Below are 21,760 nucleotides of genomic sequence, written 5' to 3' on the forward strand. Positions count from 1 at the left end.
TGAAGGGTTCAAAGTTGATACCTGTTGTTGAGGGGGTGGACATTGGTGTCCCTGACTTTTTTTTCACATTTTGGGCAACTAAGGGCCCAGAGAAAGTCCCTCCGAATACTGAAGTCTGATGCCTAACTAGTCTTGGGGCTTGCTAAAAATTGGGTCAGCTAGTATGTGTGCCCTCTCTCCAGTTCATAATAGGTCCACTGGAATCTGCCTTACCAAAAAAGGAAAAAGATTCAAAGCACACAACCCCCATCTCTCCCAAAAACCAGATCCCTGTCTGCCTCCAATGGTGACCAGGGTCATCACTAGCAGGGACAGCCACCAAGAGATTTATTCACTAACCTATGTAAGAATTAATGTTTTTATCCTTTTTGAAAAAAATGCCAATTATATGCATTATTATTACACAGTATTTATATAGCGCAGACTTTACACAGTCCATGGTCATGTCACTAGCTGTTATTCAAAGGGGCCCACAATCTAATGTCCCATAGTCATATGTCACTAACACAATCTAAGGACAATTTGGGGGGGAAGCCAATTAACCTAACCATATTTTTGAAATGTGGGAGGAAACCGAATACTCAAAGGAAACCCACACAAACACAGGAAGAATCTGCAAAGTCCATTCAGATAGTGTCCTGGCCGAGATTCCATCCTGGGACCTGACACTGCAAAGCCCATAGTGCTAACCTCTAAGCCACCATGCTGCCCTGTTTAGTACTCAAAAAAGTTTTTGCCATTGTATTGCCCATCCTATTTTGCTCCACATATAGCTGGAGGTGCTTGCAGACACAAACACAGCAGTTGTAAAGTAGATAGTCGTGGTAGAGTCGCCATCTCACTGTTGCATAACCGGTTGCCAAACCCTGGACTAGAATATCGGATTTCGGTGCTGATTATGTCACTGCACATGCTCAGTAGCAGATTCTGAAATCTGAAACTGAAAGTAACAGCTGTTCCCACTTCCTACGCTTCGTAGTTGTCCCTTCTTCTTCCCTACCTGCTCACCTGTGAGTGATACCATCCTTTTTCAAAGCAGTTCAGATTCGCGTCTGCAGGACTATAACATCTAGGTAAAATGGTCTAATCTGCTAACATGATCTATGTAATTTTGTGATATATCCTGGAAAAGTATAACATGTACTATAACAATCCTATTTTGTTGGATATAGTGTATCGGACACAAAGGAAGCTCATTGGTGGAAAGATATTCAATGCCAAGGCAGCTTGATGTCCGTAGAGCTGGAACTGTTATGTGAAACCTGAATAGAAAAGATTGGAGAGTTAAACCCATACACATACGTGAGAAATATGCATTCCAAACTCTCTGGTGGAAGAAACATTTTTTACCAAGCCAGATAAGGAATTGTAAAAGCCAAAATGCTTAGGACTGTCCTTATTCACCTCCCAACTGGTCCTGATTTACAGGGACTATCCCACTTCACACCGAAGAAATGGCCTGATTTGGAAGCACTGTTCATCTTTCTACTTCTCAACTGTCTCAGATTTTGAGGGACTGTCTCTCTTTGCACCTCCCAACTGATTTGGAGGGGCTCTCTCTCTTCATACCTCCCAGCTGTCTCCAATCTAGAGGAACTGTTCCTATTCATACCCCTCCACTGTCTATCATTTGGAGGATCTGTCCCCCTTCATGCATCCCAACTGTTCTTGTCCCAAAGGGACTGAAAACGAAGGCACTTTACTTCTTCCTGTTTTTTGCACATCATTCATACGCTTCACCCTTGCAACCCGGTCAGCCTCTCTAATCCACATCCATTTTCTCACTCCCGGTTCATTCATATTTAATTTTCCTTGCTCCCCCATCACTCTGCACTCCTATCCCCAAGCCCTCCATATTTCCCTTTTATTTATTCCTATCACTGAAGCCCCCATCTCTAAAACTTTAATGCAGCTTCCTGTGATGGGCTGGAAACAATGCTTCACACCTGCTGAATTCATAGCAGTGTTGCCACTCTAATTTAAGCTATGCCTGCTGCATTGTAGTTGGAGGGTAGTTTTTGACAATGGGCAGCCGGTCATGGCTAGTCTCACCCATTGATTTCTTGATTGGTAGCATTGTTTCTGCTGCTGAAACCCACCCACTGTCTCATTTTTTTTTGTTTATTGTGTAAGGTTTTGATTATAAGCTAGTAATTGGATTTAGTACATGCATCTGAACTTTTTAAATTTTCAGGTAGAGGTTTCCTTTAAATTACATATTTACATATCCGTGTTAAATGGAACACAAAACAATAAATGCAGACAGGTTCAGGGAGGTAAATTGTTGGGTGTGGTGATTGATCAGAGTCCAGCCAGGAAGTAGCAATAAATAACACGACTGTGTGTGCCCCAAGACAAACTTTCAGAAGTGAATATACTTTGCAGGTAACATTGACTGTTGTTACCGGGGGGCCCTGTGCTAAGAAATGCTAAGAACATGGGGAAACACTCAAACAGTAATTATATAGACAAGATCTAATTGGAATTGTGGTCCTGATGAATTGTGTGGAGCAGCCATTCTCAACCAGGTTTACCTGAAACTCCAAGGTTCCTTCAGAGGTTTTTATGGGGTTCTTTGAATTGTCTGCATGGTTCTGGGGCCAACACCACTTTGTAGAGCCAGCTGCATGATACTGATCTGTAAAAGTAATATTCCAGCCACTTCTGTAGGGGACATTATTTCCACTGGTCACCAATTTAAGAGGCGTTGTTTGCAAATAACCCCGGAAAATTGGTTTTAGTAGGAGTTCCTCACATCTAAAAACTATGTCAAGGGTACAAAAGTTAAGAAAGAATGATCAATGTATATATATATATATATATATATAACATATAGCGTCCCATAAGGCTCTGGTCACATCAGTGCTGTGTGGTACTGAACCACAAAGTAACACACTTTGCAGTACTGCATACCCATTCTAAATGGCACTTTTTTCGCCCTGCTGATGGACCTGCAGTGCACTACACTGAAACACACTGTGCAACATGTACTGTGCATTGCAATTCCATGGTAAACCAAAAATGATGAATACCACTACCATAGCCAGGACCACTGGAGATGCAATTGTGGCCACAGATATTCAGGTTTAATTCTTGCATTGGAAAATTGAAAACTACTTCCAGGAATATCCAGAGAAAAAGAAGCGAGTCCTAGTGATGATCTATCCATATCCACATTCTGGAGAGGCAATTAGGGAAACGTTAGATGTGGGAGGCTTAGTGAGGTCCTGGTTTTGGTGAAAGAAATAAGGAGAGTTGGGCACACCAAGAAACACATAGTACTATCGCTACGTACAAGATTTAGGTGCATTGTACTTGACCATGGTTTCTCAAACTTTAACATAGAGGAACCCTTAAATAACTTTGAAAGTCTTCAAAGAACCCCTACTATAATTACTATGTCCACAGCTCACAGTATATTAGTGTGGTGGTCAGTGGGAAGAATTCCTCCTACATTGCTGGCCGTTGGTAAGAATGTCACACTTATAGTGACCCTAAACAATCATTAGAGTCACTTAAACTGACCTGAGAGGCACAAATTGTTCAGGGGACCCCTAGCACCATCTGGAGGAACCCTGGTTGACAAATGTGTGAGACCATCATTACATATATTATATTTTGTTATATTTTTTATAGGTTAAGTTAACGAGCCACTCTATGAGAAGAGAAGATGGGCCAGATACCTTCAAGATATAGTGATGGTAGGTGAGAAATGTATAAAATAAAACTTTTACATTCTATAACTCCTATATAAAGTTACAACTAATAAATCTTGCAATTTAAAATGTTTTGATCTGTATTGTTTAGGTCATCTATGATCAGTCCTATGATTTGAGCTAGTATTTCAGTTTTTATTCCAAAGCCTAAAAGCCTAAACATAAAGAAAATTGCAACCACGCAGGTCCTTTTTGCAGAAGGAACAATCAAGACAAAAAGAACAATATATTAAACTTACCTGCCTGATCACAATTTTTTAAATAACAATCAACTTTCTTCACACGTACTAAGGGTGCTCCATCTTCACCTGGTGTTCTTCTGGGTTACCTATCTTTATCCATCTATCTGGGATGACATTACCCTAGTGTAACAGTGCCGGAGTTCATTCAGTCCCTGGGGGATGCTAAGATACCAAGCATACCCCAGCAACCTGTACTGACATGTGCAGCTATGCATAAAAAGAAGACTGAGAACAGGAAGGTAGGAATACGGCTGTGTGTACAATATGAAATACAAATACTGATACAAATCAGTAAAAAGACTATAAAACTCTATTAAAGGGGGTTTCCAAAAAAGGATGGAGCCCCCAAAGCTTTCTTAGTGTATGTGCAAGCAACATCTTAATCTACAGAATTTACCTTTTGCCTAAAGCGTACCTAAACTCAGAGTTTTCACTTTACAAAAAACCCAGTTATGTAAAGTAATATGGCGCAAAGCCTCCCAGGATACCTACGTCAGGCATACTTACATCAGGAGGCTTTTGGGTGCTCCTTCTGCGCATGCCTGAGCACCTCGAGTATGTGCAGAAGGAGCCCATTTGTCGAAAAAGGGGAAAAAAAGAATGCGCCGTGAGATCAGCAAGATTCTGAAAGGCCCATCTGTGATGACTCAAACACAATTTCACCATCATCATTTTACCAAAACTGAACATACCCATACTATTAAACCACCACCTTCCAGAAACCCAGCCGCCAAATGCTCACAAACCCCCATACCCCGACTCCAAAAGCCATATCTAGGAATGGTATGTGGAAAACATTCTCCCTGCAAGCATTACCAGACCAATATCCCTACCCCTAGCCTTCCTAAAACCTACCTTAACCCCACCTATCCCCACCTACCTACCTACCTTTTTTCCACTTCCTTCTTTTCTAGCACCTTCTTTAACCCTACCCTCTCCTGAAGGCCCTGGTCACCCTGTCATGTATCCCCGCCACCTATTGGCTCCGGGTATTTCTTTTTTGGCTTGCAGAAATTTTACTTATCATGATACAGGGAAGGGAAGGGAAAAGTTGTCTATTCTCCATAGACAAAGGCAAACATTGAATGTTTCTGTTCTCTTGTAAGTCTTATGCTAGTCAGTGCTTCTTTTATAGAAGTGAAAATATAATCCTTTCCCTCTCATTATCCAGACGAAGGTGAAAAGATCTATCAGCTGCTGTCCCAGCTTGACTTCTATGAACTTAAACTAATCTATGAGTATTTTAAAAATGACCTGATCTACAGTGTGAAGTCCACAGATGTAGAAGACCTGCTGGAGTTCCTGGCCTCTCGGAATATCCTCAATAAGGAGGTAATTAGAAAATATGCAGAATTTTACAGAAACAGATGCTGGCAATAAAAGCTACGGGTGGTGGATCTCTCAACATGTATCGAGGTAGGGAAATTGTAACAGTTTTATATTACCTGTGAGAAATATATCTCAGAGCAATATGAGTTGTCAAGAGAGAAAACAACAGAAGATTCTTTTTTCTTTCAGACACTCTGGGCCTAATTTATTAAAGCTCTCCAAGACTGGGTGAACCTGAGTGATCTAGAAAAAATAGAATGTATTTTCTAGCAATGAAAACATTTTCTAAATATTAGAAAATGGTTTTAAAGAATCATTTCAAGGTTTGCTGGATCACCCAGGTTCTCCCATGATAGGCTATCATCTCCAGTCATGGAGAGTTTATATAATTCATGTCTCCTTCATAAAACTTATGTACAGAGCTGTCTAAATGAAACAGAGCGGGAGATGATGAACAGGTGTATGTGTAAAATTCAGCTTGAGCTACAGAACTTATCTTTAGTCCTTACTAATAATGGGAAAACATGCTCAGATGCATTGAAAGTTCTCCTAACCCCTTCAAAGTGAACCGATACACCTAAACCTTAAAGGGGAACTAAACCTGTTGTTGAGTGGTGAGCTTATGCCATATTTAACAAGTATTCACAGCATACATATGGCATATACTTACTGTAAGGAACTTACCCGCCCTGCGAGCCCGCGGTGTCCCTGGGGTTCCCAGCCACAGAGGGGAACGCCACAGTAGCAGGCAGCATGGCCGAGGCTGCTGCCCTGCTCGCAGCTTGTCTGTCTCTACAGGCGGAGGAGGGATCCGTCCTGGCCAAAGTACTGTTCAGCCAGGCAGCAGCCCTTGCATCCCTTTGGATGTGGTTCCTGCTCCCAGCACTCCTTTGCAAGTGCAAAGTAGTGCACGTCCTAGGGGTACTGTGGGAAGAGGTGCGCGTGTCACCATGCGTCCCTCTTGTACCCCCCGAGGGCGTGGCACTCGGCTGCCTCGCCCTAGGGCGGGACAGAGTTAGTTTGAATTCCCTGCGGCCAATCAGCTGCAGGGGATTTACTCAGTCTCCTATCAGACCGTGCCAGGTGGCGCAAGGTGATTGGTCATCCTGGCCATTTAAGGAGAGCCTGTCCATTATACCATTGCCCGCTATAGCCTCTGTTACCACAGTGTGCTTGGATGTGTCTTTGTGTATGTTAAACTTTATCTGCTTGTCATCTCCTCAGTGACCTGGTCTGAAACTAACTCTGATTGAACTCTGCCAGCCCTGACCTCGGATTGTTATTGACCATTCTGCCTGCTGCCAGCCCTGACCTCGGATTGTTACTGACCTGCTTTTGCCTTATCCTTCTGTACCTTGCTTGATTGAAATTAACCCTTGCTGTGCTGTACCATTCTGAATAAACCTTATTCAAGGATATCTGGAGTTGGTTGTGGTTTGTGTGCCCAGGCGCATTACACTTACCTTTGTGCAGCCACGCTTCAGTTATGACAGGACCAGGACATTTCATCACTGCATTCTCGGAAGGTGCCACCTTCATCGTTGGTTCAATGGCTGACTTCCATGAAGATGGCGATCCTCTTCAGCCATTGGATGGCCACTGATGATGTACCTCCTGTGCATGCACCGTACATTGTAGAGATTAAAGAAAAACTGACCTCTGGATGAGTGTTTGTTTTTTTTGAGTTTAGGTACCCTGTACATAGCTTGAAATACACAAAGATCCTCTCCTAATGGAAAAGATATTACTTGGGGTTGGACTTTTGAGAAGATGCAACCAATAATATTTTTTTTGGCTTGTGTTATATTTTGCCTGAAATCTTTAACATTGTATTCCAGGTATATCTTCAAATGAAGACAGATCTGGAACCCTTTGAGTTCTCTGAAAAGCTGGTAGAAGATATTCTGGATGCTGGAAAAGAGTCCGTCATCGGATTCTGGGACGGCCTCTATGATCTACAGATAAATAGTTCATCCTTTCATTTGACTACACTGCGAAATGAATTGGATAAACTGGGTAACTACAATGTGTCATTCTGCATACTGATGTTTTTTTTATATATAGTGTGAAAAGCCATAGATACAAGCAAATATAGTATATGTTCTTTAAAAGCAAGAAAAAGGAGTCAGAAATTGTCTTAATATTATCCATGGCCTACCTGAAATCCTATCCTCTCATGCTACCTTTTAGTATTTAAAAATAAAAGTATTAAATTTACATTACAGAAGTGAGAAATCAAAGATTGTACGAGTAGCGAGAGATAATAATGTTCACAAAAACCGATCACTTAATGTCTCATTGTATGATTTTCATGTGTTTAGGGGACAACCTGATGCAACGGATACTACTGGACGTGAATGGACACCCTCTGTCTTCAAGGCTGAAAGGTAAATTTTATTGATAGTTTGATAAGTAGTAAATTGATCCACTGTATGGGCAGTTATGAGGTAAAAAATGGCAAAGACAGAGCCCTATCGGTGGTAGACATTAGATTTAGGTAATCTGAAAAATAGGCAGTAATTCACTTAGACCCCTAGTTCTGTTTTGCAAGTTCAACTCATCTGAAGTTGTTTGTGATAAGCTTGGGGCCTATGACTTCCTGACCAAATGCAATATGGTGGTCATGCAGTGGAAAAATCAATTTAGCATATAGATTGACGCTCTTTTGTATATTTTATATTTTAAATATATTCACTTCTATTCATTGCTATTCAGTTTTGGTTTATTTGCTTTGGCAGAAATTCAGCAACATCACAGACAATATCTGCTGGAAAAGAATATGCCAACACCCTCAGAATCTACAGGACAAAATAAAGACTTTTATGTTTCTGATCATTACATGGGAATGATTGCATCCTACCTCCACCCCTTTCATCGATCATCTGAACACAAGTTTATAGAGATAGCAAGAAAACATAAAGATTACTTACAAAATGAACTGGAAAGTTATTCTATCAACAGGTTGTTCAGTTGGTGCTATAGGCGAAACTGTGCACCGCATGCCGTGATGGTGACTGGTGTGCCAGGAATAGGGAAGACAACGCTATTGCAGAAGTTGGTCTGTGACTGGGCAAATGGCAAATTCTATCAGAGGTTTTCTTTCATCTTCTTCCTAAGATTCCGTTATCTCAACAAGCTAGAAAAGATCAGTTTGGAGTCAGTGATCCTTCAGGAATATCCATATCTAAAGGATCAACTTGGAAACATTTTACAGAACCCAGAAAGACTACTCTTCATGTTTGATGGGCTGGATGAAAGCGTTCATGAAATAAATTTCAAATCATCCCAGATATGCCATGATATAAAACAAGTAGGAGATGTTGGGGCAGTTGTGGTTGGTTTGGTTAGACAATCTCTACTCAAGGGCTGCTCTCTGCTATTCACCAGCCAACCAGACAAATTAGAGGCAATGGACATCAGTGATTTCAAGAGAGTACTGGAGATCGTTGGATTCCTTCCGAGGGAAAGAAAGCTTTACATTGAAAGATTCTTCATGAACAAAGCATTATCAGACCAGGTTTTCAGCTTTTTGAGAGATAATGATGTGCTCTACACTTTCTGTTACAACCCATCATACTGCTGGATCATCTGCACCGTGCTATCAATGTTCTTCAAAGACCAACCAACCAATGATTACCAAATTATGCCATCACCACCCAAGACACTGACACAACTCTTTGCAGCTTTCATAGCCCATGTTCTGTCCAATACCAGTCTGGATAAAATTAGCACTCGTAGTCTGTTGAAATCTGTTGGGTGGATGGCAGAACATGGAGTTATGAACCACATTACTAAATTTGATAAACAGACCCTGGCACAATTTGACGTGGACATGACTTCAAAACTTTTGCCAACATTGATGAAGGAATCCACAAGCTCCCCTAAGCCATCTTTCTCCTTTCTACATCCCATCACCCAGGAGTTTTTAGCTGCTCTTGTGCATTATATTGATTATACTCCAGAGAACTTACAAAGTTCTCTTGAAAAAGCCAAGTCCTACAAAAAAAAACACAGGGAACTTTTTCTCTCATTCCTTTGTGGCCTCTCTGATATCTCCACCAGGACCATTTTAGAGCCTTATCTGGGTGACTTGTCTTCAGATGCTGCCAAGGATGTCCTCACCTGGCTTCAAGAATATGCTACAGAATTTAAAATTGCAAAAAAGGAAAGACTCTTGAAAGTTTTTTTTCATTTTTTTGAGCTACAAAATAAGGACTTTGTTTTAAAATGTCTTGGATCATTTAGGAAGTTTGACTTTACTGGTGTCCACCTGACCCCTTTGGATTGCTCTGTGCTGACTTTTATATTACAGTCTTGTGGAGAAACAGAAGATCTGTGGTTAAATGAGTGTAAACTTCAGAGTGGGGATATCAGAAAATTTGCACCTGCTCTACACACCATACATACTTTGGGGTACAACCTAAATGCATATCTCCCTTTGTTTTAATGCCTTGTTGTCCAACTTGTGACATTTAGGGGGTTATTGTGCGGCTTTTGTAGCCCCTCCAACTGAAGTGAAAAATATTTCCATGAAGGAAACATAGATTATAGCTTATGTCTGCAGTACCTGACGCTTTTTTGTTGCACTACATAATAATTTTATCACCCTATGATGATAAAAATATTCACACTGTAAGCTAAAGTTATTTTACCACCACTGTTTTAGGTCAGTTTTCAATGGAATAATTTCATATTCAACTGTTGGTGCACGGAGTTGCCAACCAGAACCTCTTTCACTTGGCCATTAATAGTAACTGTATTAACTCTTATTTTTAAAAGTCACTAGTTTTAATTCCATATAGTTTTTCTTTTAACTTTTATATATGCAATCTTTCATTTTCAACATTGCCAGGGATTCTCAGAACACTGTGACATAGATAATGGAATAGCACGGACAGAGTCCCAGTCTTTATTTGTCTTTAATTGAAAGCTGGGACTGAGCCATCTAAAATCAAGCCACTGCTAAGATGTAATGACTTGAGTGTACAAACTTCCCCTTGAGCTATTGCATTTTGTAAACAGGGGGTGTTTTTATTAACATTAGCCAGAGAGAAGGCAGAGGAGGAATAAGTTTTCCAAAGCAGTATCGACTATATTGACAGGCAATATTAAATATTTGAGAATACAAAAACAAAGAAATTACGGGAGTTTAACGGCAGTGAATATAAAAAAAAATCATGGATTTTTATTACCTTCATTAAAAGTGACTATTAAAAAATGCATGCCTCTTCCCATATACCAAATTTCAGGAAGAGTCTAATTGACATTCTAACATACATAGGCTAAATACATTGTACACATTACATATGTTGAGATCATCCGACGCGTTTCGCAGACTATGTCTGCTTCCTCAAGGATGTAATTGGTACGGATAGTAGGTGTATCAGCACAAAAAATTGTTACCGGTATGCTTATTCCCTTGGTATGGAGGCACACAGAAGGTGGGATAAAAATCACAACATACAGAGATGGTGGCGTCCCATATATGTTCTCCACAGTAATATTCAGTGCTTCCACAATTATTATCGGTGATGCTCTGTATTATGGAGTTTCAACAAGCAATTGTCCTCAAAAACTAAATTTATTGAAATAATTCCATCATAAACAGATTTGTATTTAAGTTATAAAGAGAGCGTCATCCTCTGTGATGCACCGAGTGCCACAAAGTCACAGAGGATGGCGGGTCTCTTTATTACTTAAATACAAATCTGTCTATGAAAGGAATTATTTGAATAAATCTAGTTTTTCCTATAGCTTTGTGAACCAGCAAACCTGGAATGGATTTCTTAAAAGTTATTTGCTGTTAGCAAATGTTTTCAATCTTGGACCAGATCCATTTCAGGTTTGCTGGATCACCCAACTTCACTGATGAAAGTCTATACTCTCCAGCCTTGGAGAGCTTAAATAAATCAAACCCAATTAGTTGTTTTTTTGGCAAATGTTGTTACTCTAATGTATCTTCTTCCCATCCCACAGAATCACTGACAGTAAATTTGGAGATGACGGGGTCATGTTTCTATGTTCAGCAATAAAACATCCTGAGTGCAAGATACATATGCTGTGGTAAGTTTTATTTTCATATGTAAGTGTTTGTTGTTAAACAAAGATTTTAAAAAATGACATTATTTGATTAAAACTCAATGAAGAACTCTGGGTTTCCTTTCTCCTAAAGGTCCCCTTAGGTTGTGTTTTATGAAGATGAACTGTGGATTAGCTTTTTTATTATTAGGCAGTATGTAAATAGTGCCAACAAATTACGCAGCGCTGTACATTGCAAATAACATTATTGCAAATAATGTAGGGGTTGCAAATAACAGACAGGACACAGGAGGAGGAGAGGATCCTGCCCAGAAGAGCTTACAATCTAAGAGATGGGGAAGCTTATAGCTATATTTTTTATTTATAGTGAGTTTTGGTGCCATTAGGTATGTTACTGTGCTTTGCAGTAAGGAAAATAAACAAATATGTTTTGTTCTCTTTCCTTTGGGAATAGGCATTTGATGCTAGGGTTGGGTGAATGTTCGCCTCTAGGGTTAGCTAGGGTAATAGCAGAGATGTGGCTGCCCTATAAATGCAAGCATAGCCTTCTATGGGAATCAGGGCTCAGGTATTTATAGTGAGAAGAGTTAGAACTGCTTGGTTTTTATAGTTATTTGAGGGAATTAGGATATCTGATTATGGTTGTCAGGATCTGTGTCTGTTGCAAATTTTCCCTCACTTCCTGTTTGATTGAATCTATTACCAGCATGACAGGAAGTGAGAGAAAATTCCTCTAACAAAGCCAATGACAGTGGAAAAATCCCAACCAGATCTCTACCCTCTACTCATCTCTACTGTATCTAAAATGTGTTGGTTTGATATATAAGTTACATACATATGGTAAATCTGGTACAAAATGGAATGAATGTCAAACTGTAATATGTTTTATTGTATAATCAGATTTGTTTCATATTCCATTCCTGCAGGTTGTCGGCTACTGGACTAACAGACCGCGCATGCTCATATTTAGGATCCGCAATCAGTGACAACCAGACCCTCAGAAAACTTACATTGTCTTACAACAAACTGGAGGGGCCCCACTTTGGTGACCTGATGACAGCACTGTCCAGTCCAAACTGTAAATTGGAGGAACTGGGGTGAGTAGAACGGATGTAAGCCTAAAGGTGGGATTGAAAGGTTCAGTAATGAAAGGCAAACTACTGGTGCATTGTGTTACATCAACATTATGAATGTTTTGTTGCACATTAACGTGCGATGTGAAGAGGGGTAGACTAAAAAATTATTAAAAGACCAGGAGTTACACTTTAACTGACACATGAATTATCAGCCCCATGTTCTAACGTTCTAATTTCTTTCTCCAGTTTGGACAGCACACATCTGACGGACAGTTCTTGCTCTGTCTTAGCATCAGGAATAAGAAATAACCAATCTCTGAAGATCCTCCATCTATCGTACAATTTTTTGATTGGTCCTCATTTTGGTGACTTGGTAGAGGCTTTGTCCAATCCAAACTGCACAGTAGAACAATTAATGTGAGTATAACATCTCTATACAGAGCTGAAGAATCAAAGAGTTACCCAATATATAAGACATCTTTATTCACAATTCCAAAACTGAAGTTATCACCATATATATATATATATATATATATATATATATATATATATATATATATATATATATATATATATATATATATATATATATATATATATATATATATATATATATGGCCAACCTTAACACCAAAGTGTAATTAAAGGTATTTTTTTAAAACCAACAGACTCTCAAACATCTGTCATAATACTTTTTTCTTTTATACACTTTACTAGGATCAACATGAACAACTTTAAATCCAGGGGTGTAGTGGGCATGGACAGGCCATGCCCTCACTTTTTTCAGTAATGGGCACACGCCTATTCTTACATAACAAGGATACGCACTCGCCACAGATAGCCTTCACTATTACCATGACCCCTCTTCTCTTTTTTTTGACTACACCCCTGTTTAAAGCCCAACTAGACCCAAAATTATACAAGGAAAACATTTTAAAGCAATCATAGTTGACCATTGCCAGTTATTGGAATTTGAACTTTATAAGTTCAAAACCTCATTGTGTAGCTGTGCTTGGCTGTAGTTGTGCACCAATGCATACAGCCAGGACTCACGTTTTCTAATTTCTTGTTGTGATCAGACATTTCCTGACACATAGGGGCTGATTTATTAAAGCTCTCCAAGGCTGGAGAAGATACACTTTCATCAGTGAGGCTGGTTGATTCAGCAAACTTGGAATGGATTTCTTAAGTCATTTTCTATTTATTAGCAAATGTTTTTAATCCTGGATCGGATCCATTCCAGGTTTGCTGTGTCACCCAGCTTCACCGATGAAAGTGTATCCTCTGCAGCTTTGGAAAGCTTTATTGAATCAGGCCCATAGTTCCTACTCCAAGGATGGGAAATGTAGCTTGGCATCTATTGTTCTTTCTACTTTGGGTGCCATATGGTCTTTCACAATGAACCCAGCCACCAGCTGAATCCAGAGATAAGAAGAAAAAGCTGTAGTTCTCTTCATTGGGTTCCATTTCACCTTAGAATCAAATTCAAGCTCCAGTGCTTTGCCTTTAAATCCACAGTTCTTGTCCCACTTACCTGTTAGAAAAATACTCCCCCAGCTGCTCCCTTTCTCCTCCAATGATCTACTAATGATTTCCTTACTCATAGGCCCTAATTTATGAAAGCTCACCAAGGCTGCAGAGAATACACTTTCAGAAGTGAAGCTGGGTGGTCCAGAAAACATGGAATGGATTTTTAAAAATCATTTGCTATTTGCTAGCAAATGTTTTGAATCCTGAACCAGATCCATTCTGGGTTTGCTGGATCACCCAGCTTCACTGATGAAAGTGTATTCTCTCCAGCCTAGGTGAGCTTTCATAAATGAGGGCCATAACCTCGTCACACGCACGGCTCCAAGACTATTCTAGAGCTGCCCCGACTCTCTGGAATGGTCTTCCTCGTCCTGTTCTGCTTGCTCCTACTTTCTGCTCATTTAAAAGAGCCCCTAAAATCCATTGTTTCAAACTTATCTACCCATGCTTCTGAGACCCAGAGGAAAAGCTGATATAGATGGTGGGGCCATAATAAAACAATATCAGGTGAATGTAAATAATGTTTATTTTATACACCACCTGTTGCTTCTGCAAGAACCTATCTGGTCATATGTTTTATTATTAGGGTTTAGTTCTGCTTTAAGGTTGTTTATACTGAGTCTTGTGAAGATAAAGGTTTATAGTATATGACAGATGCCCAGTTTTAATATTCATTTTATTTTGCTGTTGGAATAATGACTCAAATATACCTGGGGGGAAGCATTTATGTACATTATTTTGGTGAAATATCCATATCCTGTCTGTTTTGGCATATGCCAATTGTCCAGCACTTTAAAGCCATGCATGAAAAATGTATGCCAGAATTTCTCTTTATTGCTGATACTTCATTGTAATGCAGAGTATGCTCAGGTATTAGGAAGCATTTGAATCGGTGTGCTGGCTCCCCATGATGTATTGCTGGTGCTTTGCAACTGGTGCTATTACTGGAATCCTTTTTTTTGTCCCTTTGGAAGAACAAGACAGTGATGGAAAAAAGGGACTGTAGGTAAAGGCATTTGTTGTGACTGACCTTAGGAAGAACCGGTTGCTTTGGTAGACTAAGTAGGAAAAACAATGTGGGGTGAATGATGATGTAGGTAGGAGGCAAGAGAAAATATGAAGGAAATTCGGGAGGAATAGAGGGGAGGCAGCAAAGACAGAAACAGAAAGATAGAGTCTGATGGTACTTCCCTAAATGCACAAAACATATTTCTCCTTACTCCAAGATTGTAAGCTCTTCGGGGCAGGGTCCTTTCTTCCTCCTGTGTCACTGTCTGTATCTGTCATTTACAGCCCCTATTTAATGTACAGTACTGGATATTATGTTGATGCTATATAAAGCCTGCTTATTATAAATATTAATAATAATATTATGTATATAATTTTGCAGCAGAATGCATTCACTCAAATTAACCCATGAATGAAAAAATGCAGAAATTTATCTTGATTCTGATTCTTCTCTTTCATGCACAGATCTTTCAGGTATTAGGAAGCATTTGAATCATTGCCCTGCTTCCCATGATGCAGTGGTAGTTATTGATAATAGTACTGTTACCTAAATCCTTATTCTTGGCCCTTTTGGGAGATAGAAGTAAGGGAACAAACATAAAGGCAGCTATGGGGGCCACCGTAAAATGAACCTGTTACTTTGGTTGGATGGTATGGATAAGGAAATGAGAAAAAACACAAAATAAAACATAAAGGGAATTAAGATACAATGATGGAGAGAGAGCAAATATATAATAAGGGAGGGAGGAGAGGGGAAAACTAAAAGGGTGGAGAAATGAAGAGAGAGTAAGGGAAGGAAGGAGGGGAGGAAGAAGGGAAAAGTGGAAGACATGATATAAGAATGGAAGATATCAAGCAAGAAATAAATAAGAAAGAAAGGGTAAGGGAAGACAGGGAGAAAACACGAGAGAAGAGGAGGGGAAGTTAGAAAGAATAGAAGGGAGGGAATTAATATTATTATTATTATTATTATTATTAATAAACAGGATTTATATAGTGCCAACATATTACGCAGCGCTGTACATTAAATAGGGGTTGCAAATGACAGACTAATACAGACAGTGACACAGGAGGAGGAAAGGACCCTGCCCTGAAGAGCTTACAATCTAGTAGGTGGGGGAATTTCACATACAATAGGATGGGAGATATGTAGTGGTGGGAAGTAGTGATGATTTCAAAAGACAGAAGTAGATGGTTAGGCAAGTTTAAAAAAATGGGTTTTGAGTGCTCTTTTAAATGAGCAGAAAGTAGGATCAATATTAAACAAACAAAGGAAGGTATGTAGATTCTGTAAAAATGTACAAAAAGGCATATAAACTAATTTCCTATTTGTCCTTCATGGACAGGCTGCACAGTATTTTCTTGGAAGATGAAAACTTTTCATTGCTGATGCCTCTGAGTAACAAGAAGAACCTCACACATCTAGATCTGAGCTATAACAACATTACGGGGGCTTCAACCCCATACCTCCGAGAGCTCATCCTGCAATCACCCAGCCTGAAGGACATCAGGTATGTGCAATTAAAGTCCAGTGACATGAGATGGAGTTTTTTTTTCTTTTTTTTTTATCATGCTTGGGTTAAAATGTTTTCAAATGTCAACTGGATGGCTCCAAATCATTGGTAAATCTTGCTCTGCTCCCCCTTGCTCCTCCACTCACCTACTCTTCTGCTTTGGGGATGTCTCCCCAAAAAAACTGACAGCCATCGGATGTATACAAAGCACTGGTCAGCAGCCCTTCAATTCCAAAAAATCTCCAAAAGGGGGGGTTAGGGTAGTCACATTAAGGGGGTAGAGAAGAATAAGTGGACTGTGTATTACCATGCAATTGTCCTTTAAGGACCGCTATTGCTTGCTGGGCAACATTTTGCTTTTTAACAATAAAAAAATGTTTTAATATCAGCTCACATTTTCTATTTCTTCTAGCCTCTTTTTTAATCGTATGTTACCCTATGAAGACAGAAGAATGTTGGCAAATCTGGAAACTCAGAAACCAGGCCTTAATGTTCACATTGATTGAACTGAATGGACATGTGAATTGTTATGTTGAAAACATTCACCATACATTTGCTGTGCTGATGAGATTCATAGCTTGGAATGATTATAACTTTAGATGAACATCAACACATATTACACGGGATTTATTTAGCATCAGCAAGTATGAGAACTTCTTTAAAAACTGAAGCTTTGCCAGCCTGCTGGGCTGGAGCATTCAGGTGTGTGCTAACAAAATGCAAGGAGAAAAGACATCATCAATGATTTTAGGCTACATACATGTAATATGAATTTTGCCTGAGATTCTGACGTGTACAGATGTTGCCTAACATCATTCATGGATCCGTCACAACGGATCAATGATTGACAGTCAGGAATGACCACTATACAAGTCAATAAAGGCGAGCACAGTGAGGTGCTGCTCCCTCCCCTCTCCACGAAACTGAATGGCGCTGTGTGTACAGCACTTGTTAGTTCATTTGTTTCTGGAAATGATCATGAAAGATGTACGCAGCCTTTGAGAAGCAATTATTGCTGCCCATGATTCTGGAAAGTGTTATAAGACAATTTCCCAACAATTTGAAGTCCATCAAAACATCATAAGAAAGACATTTAGGACAGTTGCCATTCTTCCCAGGAATCATATCTCTACAATCAATGCACACTAAATACAACTTTTTGTCCTTGAGAAAGGGGGATCTGCCGCAAAGTGTTGGTTTGTTGCGACCTCATTTTTTTCTTGGCTATTATAACATCTGCCAGGTTAATGTCTGCTTGTCATTTGCTTTTTTTGTATTTTATTGTGTTTGCATTGTTTTATTTCTTTTGTATTACTACTTGTTACTGTTTGGACAAATTTGTACTCATTGAACACTTTAAAGAACTTTTGCATCATTTTTATTACTTGTTTGTTGTACTTATACTTTACTATGGTAGAAAATGTTTCTCAAGGTAACACTCACCCACCCACTTCCATCTTATCATGAAGCAGCCTTTCTCAAACTTTTTAACATGGGAAAACCCTTAAAATAACTTTTATGTCTTCAGGGACCCCCTGCTATAATTAGTATATCCACAGCTCACAGTACATTAGTGTGGTGGTCAGTGGGAAGAATGTCCCCCTTACAGATAGCCAAAAGGATCATTGGAGTTGGTTACACTGACCTGAGAGTCGCTAACTGCTCATTGCTCAGGGAACTCCCAGCAACCTCTGGAGGAACCCTGGTTAAGAAACACTTCTCTAGAGATCCCCTTTCATCAGCCCATGTTTCCCTAATGTTCCACTGAACCCCTGTTGAGAAACAGTAGGTTAGGGCAGTGATTTTCAACCACTGTGCCGCGGCACACTAGTGTGCCATGAGAGATCTTTAGGTGTACCGTGGGAAATGATCTAATTACCATTGTCGAGTGTCTGTGCTGTAGTGACTGGCAGAGTAATGTAATACTCTTCCATGTCAGTGGGTGGCAGTAGGTAACAGTTTTCTTGTTTATTCTTAGAGACAAAAGAATTAGCTACAGCGTGTCATTTTGTAACATTTTTGATTTGTGGTGTGCCGCAGGATTTTTTCAATGTAAAAAAATGTGCCGTGGCTCAAAAAAAGTTGAAAAACACTGGGTTAGGGTATTCCTAAAAAAATCTCCCTTCCCAAAAAAGTCATTTAGTTTAACTAGAATAAAGCAGATCTCCAACTAAACAACTAGCACCACTTACTTACTCAGTCTTTTTGGTTGATCTAGATTCCTGATACCTTTCTTCTTTTTTTAAGGTGTTTTATTATATTTTTGCATGTTTTAAGGACAATGACATGATAAAAAACACATGGAATTGGATGCAGCCTTAGTATGGTTCCAATTATTAAATGATCCTAAAGCAGACAATTCATATTCACACTCACATCATACTGTCCCATTAATAAACAATTATTAATACTATAAATATAAAAAATAAAGATTATAAAAGTATACAAAATGTTTTATAAAGAAAGATTACTGAGATGATCCCACTTACCTAATGCTAATCTACAGACAGGAAAATAGGAACTCACAGAATATCACCTCCCAAGTACTATTCACCCATCCATTGACTTGCCACATTCTCCCATGGTACCCCAGCGGTCATCTGGTGGGTTGAATGAATAGCAAAGTCTTGTGAGTCAAGAGGGTCAACAACACATCCCTTGAAATCAAATTATCACGCCACCCTGGTCTCACAGGAGAGCGTCTCTATAAAAGCATGAGCTTTGCCAGTTTGCTGGTCTGGAGCATTCAGGTGTGTGCTAACATAACGGCAAGGAGGAAAGACATCAGCAATGATCTTAGGCTATATACACATGTCAGATGATTATCTCCTGGGTCCTGCTTGTCTTGGGCGAGAATCTGATATATGTACAGCGGTTGCCCGATGTCATTCATCGATCCATCACCACAGGTCAGGAATAAATGCTCTGAATAAGGAGAGGAGAGCACAGTGGGGTGCTGCTTACACAAAGCCCTCGTCTGCCATATACATAACCGTCCCACCACCAAAAAAAAGGAGAAAAGGAGGATGACTACCTTTGATGTCAAACAACGGGAAACAAATAAAAAATCACAAAAAACAGATTTTTTCTTTTTTTGTTTTTTAACAAGAGAGTAGACCGGATTTACATCATTGAAAGATCTGCCTATTGGCATCCTGATCTCATAATTCGTAGCAAAAGTCAAAAAATAAGCACATTTCTGAATACTCCTATATTGTAAGCTCTTCGGGTCAGAGTCCTCTCCTCCTCTTGTGTCACTGTCTGTATCTGTCTGTCATTTGCAACCACTATTTAATGTACAGCTCTGCATATGGTGGAGCTATATAAATCCTGTTTATTAATAATAAAAATAATAATATTAATTATAATACACCAGGGTGCTTGTCCCCATAGTGTTTGTTTTAGCTGCTTCCAATCTGCCCTGGTAAGAGTCCCGGCCAGCGTTGTGTGACTACATATCCGCAGCCCCCTAAGCACAGATCAACAGAAAGGGTCTTAGTTTTGCTTAAAACATTTAAAGATTAATTGTGAGCTCTTCCTCCTCTCTTTAATGTGTATTCTTGGCCAGAAACAAATATAATCTTTAATAAACTCAGATTTGCCATATGCCAGTATTTAAAAAGCTCCCTGTGACTTTGTATGCCGGTTATTTACTATGTTCACAGTAAGAAGGGTTTTAACTTTCAAGTGTAAAGTACTTAAAGCTGTGAATGTGAAGTGAATGGAGGGGTCATGTAATCTGATTTCTGCCCACATATGGGAGATCTCTTCTTTTACTGCTGGGATAAGAACTCGGCTGCACTTCCCTGATCTCTGCATAATCCAAAATGTAACAAATACATTTATTGCTGGAAGAAGAAGCCGGGGAATGAATGAGGTTTGTTAGAAGTAAAATAGCAATACAGTGTATGGTGGGATTGTGTGATCTGAGTTATTGTTCATATGTTGGCTTTTTGTTTCAATGATTAATAAAGATGAAAGGTTTGGTTTTGCTGTTTGTGTTGAGTGACAAGAATCACCAGACACACACAATATAGAATACAGGTAGTCCCCGGGTTACATACGAGATAGGGACTGTAGGTTTGTTCTTAAGTTGAATTTGTATGTAAGTCAGAACAGGTACATTGTTTAATAAATGAAATTAGGACAGATGTTTGTTTCAACATAATATTAGGCAGCATGGTGTCAGTTACTGTATAAAATCCTTACAGTGAGTTATTCACAAACAAAGCAAAAAAAAAACTTTATGGAGCCTAGACATTCATTAACTTCTGGAGCAAGCTGTGCACTTTGATATGCAAAAAGAAACAACTGCAGAGTTTGTCTTGGTCATTAAAGAGTTACAAGAAGCTGCAGCAAGAGCTTAGCCCTTAACCCACAACCTCAGCTGTGTTTAGCAAAAGGTTTCTTCTGCAAGTAATGCAAACCCCCCACCCCCACCACCCATCAAGCCTCCGTCCTGCACATGAGCGAGCAGGGAAGCTGCGTTCTTATCTAGGAGTCGTCTGTATGTCGGATGTTCTCAACTTGGGACTACCTGTATAAGGTTTACAGGTAATCTTCTTTCATTTCAGCAAATAATTATAAGAAACAACCCCTAACAATAGAAATGATTTGCAAAAAGTTAAATTCATCCTATGTTACACAAGTTATGTTGATAATTATCCCAGCCCTGCCATATGTTGAGGGGTTCTTTGGGATATACAACTAAACAGAATCTGCTGTATGTAATGAATTAGGATTATTTTTAAACCATAAAGAAATAAACTGCTTTATTGATTCTGTTTAGTTATATATCCCAAAGAACTCCTCATCAAATGGTAATTATCAACATAACTTGTGTAACCTTTCGTGTTTTTTATTATTATTAATAATAATATTAATAAAGATAATAATAATATGGGGGTAACAAATGCATTTGATCATATGGGGGCTACAAGTTAGCATTGGGATAATATGGCAACTGTCACAACATGGGTGCAACAGATTGATCATAGCAATGGGACAATAATGGGGTAAATAAAGGACAATAGTGACAATATGATAGTAATAGCAATGGAACGGTGACAATACCGGGATCCCAGTCAGTGGAACAAAGCCATATGGTCAGTGAAAATAACGTTCCTTGTGTAGGCAGGAGGGTAAGTGGAAAGAATGTTCCTTACATTGGTGGTTAGTGGGAGCAATGCTCCCAACATTAGTGATCAGTGGAAAAAAAAGCTCCCTTCATTGGTGGTCATTGGGAAGAATAATCCTTACATTGGTGATCAATGGGAAGAATGTTCCTTACATTGGTGGTCAGTGGG

At 39.4% G+C, this 21,760-nt stretch overlaps 1 protein-coding gene across 3 annotated transcripts in view; it reads left to right on the plus strand.

The window, feature by feature from the left end:
• LOC140334369 (NACHT, LRR and PYD domains-containing protein 3-like) overlaps positions 1 to 17,835 on the plus strand; it is a 20,689-nt gene extending 2,854 nt beyond the window's left edge. For all 3 annotated transcript variants that reach the window (XM_072416706.1, XM_072416705.1, XM_072416707.1), the window contains exons 2-11: positions 3,637 to 3,701; positions 5,130 to 5,290; positions 7,126 to 7,303; positions 7,609 to 7,674; positions 8,026 to 9,700; positions 11,264 to 11,350; positions 12,253 to 12,423; positions 12,649 to 12,819; positions 16,287 to 16,451; positions 16,867 to 17,835. In XM_072416706.1, coding sequence (XP_072272807.1) covers positions 3,671 to 3,701; positions 5,130 to 5,290; positions 7,126 to 7,303; positions 7,609 to 7,674; positions 8,026 to 9,700; positions 11,264 to 11,350; positions 12,253 to 12,423; positions 12,649 to 12,819; positions 16,287 to 16,451; positions 16,867 to 16,960 — 2,799 coding nt within the window. In that variant the 5' untranslated portion in view covers positions 3,637 to 3,670 and the 3' untranslated portion in view covers positions 16,961 to 17,835. The remainder of the gene's footprint in view (positions 1 to 3,636; positions 3,702 to 5,129; positions 5,291 to 7,125; positions 7,304 to 7,608; positions 7,675 to 8,025; positions 9,701 to 11,263; positions 11,351 to 12,252; positions 12,424 to 12,648; positions 12,820 to 16,286; positions 16,452 to 16,866) is intronic.
• Positions 17,836 to 21,760: the final 3,925 nt, after the last annotated feature.

This window comes from Pyxicephalus adspersus, chromosome 6 (genome assembly GCF_032062135.1).
Source record: "Pyxicephalus adspersus chromosome 6, UCB_Pads_2.0, whole genome shotgun sequence".
In the NCBI taxonomy this organism is placed as follows: Eukaryota; Metazoa; Chordata; class Amphibia; order Anura; family Pyxicephalidae; genus Pyxicephalus; species Pyxicephalus adspersus.